This window comes from Ricinus communis, chromosome 4 (genome assembly GCF_019578655.1).
Source record: "Ricinus communis isolate WT05 ecotype wild-type chromosome 4, ASM1957865v1, whole genome shotgun sequence".
In the NCBI taxonomy this organism is placed as follows: Eukaryota; Viridiplantae; Streptophyta; class Magnoliopsida; order Malpighiales; family Euphorbiaceae; genus Ricinus; species Ricinus communis.
Window position 1 is genome coordinate 166,281 of NC_063259.1, and position 7,070 is coordinate 173,350.

At 28.7% G+C, this 7,070-nt stretch overlaps 1 protein-coding gene across 1 annotated transcript; it reads left to right on the forward strand.

The window, feature by feature from the left end:
• Positions 1–5,260: 5,260 nt before the first annotated feature.
• Positions 5,261–6,788, forward strand: LOC107260884. The gene is made up of 2 exons (XM_015716355.2): positions 5,261–5,270; positions 6,283–6,788. Exons 1-2 carry the CDS (start codon positions 5,261–5,263, stop codon positions 6,786–6,788), a joined length of 516 nt encoding a protein of 171 aa, XP_015571841.2.
• The last annotated feature ends 282 nt before the right edge of the window (positions 6,789–7,070 follow it).

Consider the following 7,070-nt stretch of genomic DNA (forward strand, 5'->3'; position numbering starts at 1 on the left):
TTATCCCTAGTGGAGTCGACACTATGGGCGGCGGTTTTCGGCGTGCGCCCAAGTGTCTTTAGCGACTACGACACTGTAAGGCTTTTCAACCTAATCGGGAACACGCTAACTAGTTATTGAGACTAGCGCGGAGATAGGAGTCGCCACTTGAGTAATCACTTGGACACTTTTACTAATGAGTGGCGTTTCTCATATTCCATAAGGAAGCTTACGCCATAAAATCCAAAGATTGATCCGAAAGCCAACTTCCTTATTTATGTATATTAGTCTTTAATTTTATTTTTTAACAAGTTATTCCCTATAACCATAAGTAGTTCATACACATGCATGCCAAATAATAGACATAATTTACCTAGGTCTACATATTTTATTCAAGCCCAGTCCATATTAGAGTTGCTAGTCTAATTTACTAATTAATTATGTATACAACCCACTTACAAGTTATGCTTTTGATTTCCAACCTTTAGGCCTAATGGACTACTTATTATGACAAAGCTCGTTCAATGTGAACCTAATTCTAATATAACCCAATCCTAACTAAAATAAGATAAATCCCTTAAGTCTACTTTAGTTTTAGAGTTTAAGCCCAATCAATGTCGACTAGCCTATTGGACTATAATTTTCATGTTAGAATCAATATTAGCCCTTAGTCTATATGTCCATTTTTTACTTAGGCAATCATATTATAATTATTTATTATACATAACATGAAATAAATAGATAAATGAAAAGAAGAAATATAAACCTAACTATTACAACCCGGCCTACAACTAAAATTGGAAAGAAAAAGCCCTAAAGATCTAATACAATATATAAAATTGCTGAAATTACATCAAAACTCGTAAAAAGCCAAAAAGAAAAGGTTAAATAGGTGTACAACTTATCGATATTAGGTATAGAGCCGATTGGCTCAAGGGTTTCTAGATAGACTTTTTGACTTTTAGTGTATTCCTTGCATCCCCAGAGCCGATTTTAACATGCTCAAAGGGTAAAAATCAATTAGATATGAAAGAAATAAAATAGAAATAGCAAATAACAACCGATTTAAGCTAGAAACCCTAAAAAGCTATGCAAACCCTAAAAACTGAACATACAGTAAACCAATACGACATTTTAATCCTAATAAACATATTTAATCACTGAATCATAATGAAAATGTAAATATGATCATTAATCCTATGCTTGTGTTTAATCAGATTTAAAACCCTAATATTTATAAAATTATTAAATTCAAAACCCTAATGTTCTTATTATTAGATTTCAAAACCAAATGAACTAATAACATGTAGATTCCTAAGAAACCCTAATCAAATCGCACTAATCATAAAAGTAAAATAATAACAGTAACCCTAATCATATTTCTAAAAATATAAAAAAAGGCAAAGAAACCAATTTAGGATGATGATGGATATATGTTTGGAGGAACCGTCAAGTTGTCACTGTAGTGGGTAGTTTTGCGAATTCTCAGGTGATAAAGATGCAGTTGAATCGAAGATTGGTTGAGAATCAAGTGTTGGATCTGGTGTTGAAAAGGCTTATGTCAATTAAAAAAGGGTTTTCAGAAAAATAGTTCTTTCTATAGTGTCTTCTTTCTTAGTGACATAAACTTTATGCCTAATGATGAAAGATTTTTAGCCTTTGTACTCTTTTGTTGCTTCTTGATTTTTTTTCCTCTGTTATGGTTTTCTCTTTGCCCTTTTCAACCCTAGATACTTTTTTTTATTTATGGAGGTAGGGTTTCAAAGGAAACCCTAGAGAAGGGATAATTTTAGATTTTTAAAAAAAATAAGTTGATAAATATCCAAATTTATTTCCTTAAATTTAAATAAATATCATTAATAATCCATTATTAAAATCTAAAAAACCTTTTAAAAATATTTAAAAAATGACGTCGAAGCGAAAGCCCTAATCAGCAATGTTTAGAGCCGATTGGCTCTATACATGGGAAGTTAAAAAATTACAATTAAGTCCTTGGATTTGTGAAATCCCTCATTTTGACCTTTAAACTTTATTTTTCTTGACAATCGAGTCTAAATTGATTTTAAAAAGGTAAATTAGGTTGGATTAACCTCAACCCGACCTTGAATTCGCCCATCCTTCGTCTTTCGAGACTTGAGAAGGTAGTGACTTTCATCATAGTATTTCTCGTAATTCCCTCAATATCTAGATCTAGAAAATGGATGCGGACAGGGGTTGTGTGCGAGAATTCTCCAGAAATAGTTAGAGCATGCGTTAGGTAGAAGCTCCATGCAAGGAAGCTTCTGGAACGGGCCAGAAGCAGCATTTCAGTGGCCAACCAGCAAGCCATTAGGCAGGAGCTACAGACGCAGTGCTCAGGCGGCTAACATAGTTGTGGGCCAAGTGACCAGAAGGTGCTAGAAAGCTCCCTATAAATCCACACCATGTAAAGTCAGTGGGAGAACTCTAGAGGCAAATTTTCCATCGTTGGATCAAATAAATCTTATCAATTAAATAGGTCAGTTATGAGGCTATAAACAGGACATTTTAGGCATTGTTTCAAACATCTAGAGTGCTAGAAAAACCTTAGGCAAGCTTTGTAAATTCCACCCATTCTTTGTAAAGCTTTCTTGTATAATCAAAGCTATTTTTTCAAGCTTCTAATTGAGTCTTTTTCCATCCTTCCCATAACCCTCATAAACTTAAATTATTCCTTAGCTATCGTTGATAGCTCGTACGGGGCAAAGGCTGACTTAGTTGCGACGGAAAGTAACTAAGTGACGCGTGCATGTGAGTAGCAAGAATCTATGCACCTGACAATGTATAAGGCAAGGAGGAAGCAGTGTGGAACTTAAGCATTTTCAGGAAAAAAAGAAGCACATTTATGTGATGCGAGAAGGAAGTTAAGAAAAATAAGAAAATGGAGTGAGATGTAGAGAAAAAGTTAAAAAGAGTAAGAAGTGAAGCAAGGAAGTTCCTTATCAATATGTGCAAAATGTGGAAAGCAAAAATATATGATCACAATTGAGAAGTTTTTACTTAGGACCAAGATAAATATGAAGAACATGTCAAGAGCATCTTCTAAGCCATGGATGTCTATAAATAGACAAGAACAACCTAGTGAGCAAAGCTTAACCAATCAAATAAAAATAAATTGAGAGTTTATAAACTTTATCTTAGAATAAAATATCAGTCCTTGGAGTATAACAACAATCATTAGTTGTTAATTTATAATACGTTTAGGCCTTTAATCCCTAACAATCATTTATGATCTTGCAAGTTATTTATTTATTGCAATCAATTCCTGAAGCTTTCCAGTTACTGTTTTATCATTACAATTATTACATGATTTTTTAGCTCATATTTTACATATATTGCTCTTAACTTACACTAATTTAGTTTTTAGCAATATTCTTTAAGCTTATTTTTTTTATATTTTCAACTCATTAATTGCATATTTCAATTTTATATTAATAGTTCATCTTGTAGCTCATTAATTAGCTCTGCTTAACGTAAACTTAGCTAATAATCCAATGTAATTTATGTTCCTTTACTATCTCCATAATTATCTAGGTTAGAAATCAAAATGGTTGTGCATTTTATATTTATTTATTTGAAGTAATCAGTCTCTAGCACATTTAGCATACATTCGCACGTGAAGGGTCGAAATATTGACCAATGATATCAAATAATATTTAAGAAGTCACTGACCCAATGAGATTTCAAATAATGATGTTATCAGTTATTAAGCTCTAGATCTGCATAATCATACACGAGTAACACGATAATAATGGTTGATCAAAGTAAAAATGGTTAAATTCTTGTTTAATAATAATTTTTTTGTTATGATTTGCGACCACATACCTCTTTATCTACATACTAAATATTATTAAAGAATTATGAAAGCGTGAAATGACATGTAAATTTTTATTTTTTTATCTCAAAAAAATATTGTTTTGAGTTTTAGGCATGAGCTTTCAATTCAATATTAATCTTATTGAAATGAGATACCTTAGTCAGCCTTTCATTTAAGAAAAAGGACATTGCTTTTGCGAATCATAAAGGTAATACTCTAGTTAATATATTACGATTGATATTTTAAGACTTATTTGTAGATTTTGTCAAAGCTAATAAAAATTAAATCATCCCAGAAAAAAAATTTAAATGAATTTTGAATCTGGGTGTAACTAAATCTATGAATTAAAACAAAATACAAATGTACTTATTTTAAATAGCCCATGTTGAGTTGGCATACTAATTAGACAGATTGTTATATAACGGACCTGAATTTATGATTCACTATATATCAAGCGTGCAATATATGTATAAATATATTTATTTTTGCTTTAAACGTTCTAAACTATTTCTCACTACTTTTTTTTTACTATGTCTAATCTCTTTATTTTTTTTACTGTATTATTATTATTATTAATTTATTATTATATTATTTATTTTAATTTTATATTTTCAGTAATATTTATAATTTTTTATTACAACACTAAATATATTTTTTAGTAAAATGCTAATATTGTTATAATGAATTATCATATATTAAAATGAAATTATATATATATATAACTTTGAATGATTTGATTTTTCTATGATAATTTTAAATTTAATCTTATTTTAGTTTATATCTATATTTATATATTATGTATTACTTCACAAAATTTAAATTTAATTATTTTTAACATTACATGCTAGTATTTTAATTTTTAAAATTTAGTAAAAATAATGAAATATTAAAATTAATAATTTTATATTCATAAATATAAATTACAAAACACAGTCATAGATTATGAACCAAGTTCATTAATAAAACTGTAAACGTCGATCATAAAACTATAAGTTCGTAGGTTAACAACAGGTTCATAAATTATAAACTATAAGTTCATTATATGTATACTTGAGGTTCATATATAATAGTCTATAAATTCATAAAAAAATACAAGTTCATAGGTCAAAAATAAAAGGTTTATAATTTTTAAACTATAAAATTCTATACATGTACATCTGAATGTAAGAAATTAATGACTCATATAATTATAATAAGATATTAGTGATTAAATTCTATTGATTAATGAAAGGTTATGAATTGAATAATTATGACTATTGGTAAAAGTTATAACATCAAAGGTTGTAACTATTTGTGCTTTGATGGAAAGCTACCATTAGTCTATAAATAAGAGTTGGTCCTCTCTCTACCCATATCATCAACAATTATAACAAATACAAAATCAAAGATTAGAGTATCCATCAATAAGATAAGGGGAAAAGGGAGAGAAATCATACTCTATTAAATATGAATCAAGGTATGTTTTTTTCCTTTTATTTAATGGTGAAAAACATGAAGTTCTATATCAATAGCTATTATTTGTTTATATGTGGTATCAGAGCATGGTTTAAGAAATCATATTTTTCTATAATTTTATTGAATTTGTTGTTGTTATAGATGCATGCAAGAATTAATCCTTGTTTTTTGCATATAAATTAAATTGATTAATTTTACATGATTTGGATTAAGTTTAAGATTTATTGATATTAGTTTTTTGACTAATTTTGTGTAAATGTGGTGACACACACACTACTGTAACAAAATTTGTGTTTTTGATCAAGGTCCATTGTGACCCATAAAGTTTTGTTAATTATCAGAATTGCACGTAAAGTTATTTTTTTTCCAATTAAGTCCGAAATAATTTACAGTTTCATTCTAATAAAAAAACTTTTAATCCAGATTCATCCTTAATTCTTGGTACATATATATATATATATATATATATATATATATATATATCAGTAGTTGATGCTTAATTGAAATTAAGTTAAATATTTAATGGAAGTAATATATTATTTAAATATATTATTATAGACTTTTGAAATTTATTTTAAGAACGATTTGCTTGTCACCAAAGTGACCAAATTTTTAAAGTAAATAAATTTCAAATTATAGATTATAATTTTCAATTACTCATAAATTTTATGTTTAAATGACATTACGATTTTTATGTATTTATGGATAAATTGAAATTTATCATTATAAGATATTTAGGGGTCAACCCAAAGGTTGATTAATTATTTTATAATTGATAAATATAATCGTGGTGATTAGTATGTTATACTAATTTTATTTTTTTACATATCCAAAGATAGAAAAAATAAATTTAGTTATGCATATATAATTACCTATAATTGTTTACATAAGTATATCTTACTATCACCCAAAGGAGAACTTTAATATATTTATGTTTATATTTGAATTTATGGAATAAATATTATGAATCAAAGTATTAATGTATGAGTATTCTATGTTATTTTTATTTGCAGTATCTGTACTCGTTTCTCTTCATTCGCATGCTTCATCTGTTCCGTTATTTAATGGTTTGAACTTTTCTGATTGGTGCGAACAAGTTCAGTTTCACTTAGGTGTTCTGGATCTTGATTTGGCACTTCAAATTGAGAAATCTGCTACTATTACTGATGAAAGTAGCAATGAAGAAAAAGCTTTATATAAAGCTTGGGAAATATCGAACAGATTAAGCTTAATGTTCATGCGAATGACTGTTGCAAACAACTTAAAGAGCAAAATTCCTAAAACTGATAGTGCTAAGGAATTTAAAAAGCTTATTGAGGAACGTTCTCAAACAGCTGATAAGTCACTTGCCGGCACATTGATGAGTAATTTGACCAACATGAAATATGATGGTTCACTTGCCATGCATGAGCATGTTCTTGAAATGACTACCTTAGAAGCAAAAATAAAGACCTTAGGAATGAATATGGATGAGTATTTTCTAGTACAGTTCATACTAAACTCCTTGCCTCCTGAATAATATGGTCCATTCCAAATGAACTATAATACCTTAAAGGATAAATGGAATGTAAATGAATCGACCAGTATGTTTGTTCAAGAGGAGACAAGATTAAAGAATCAAAGAGCTCATTCAGTTCATCTCTTAAGTCATCAAGAAGCTGGAAAGAGTTGCAAAAAGAAAGGTGGAAAGAGCAAGAAGAAAGGTTTATACAACCTGAATGAATCTTCTAAGGGTGCTCATAAGAAGGAACATGGGAGTGTTAAGTGTCACTTCTGTGATAAAATCGAGCACTTAAAGAAG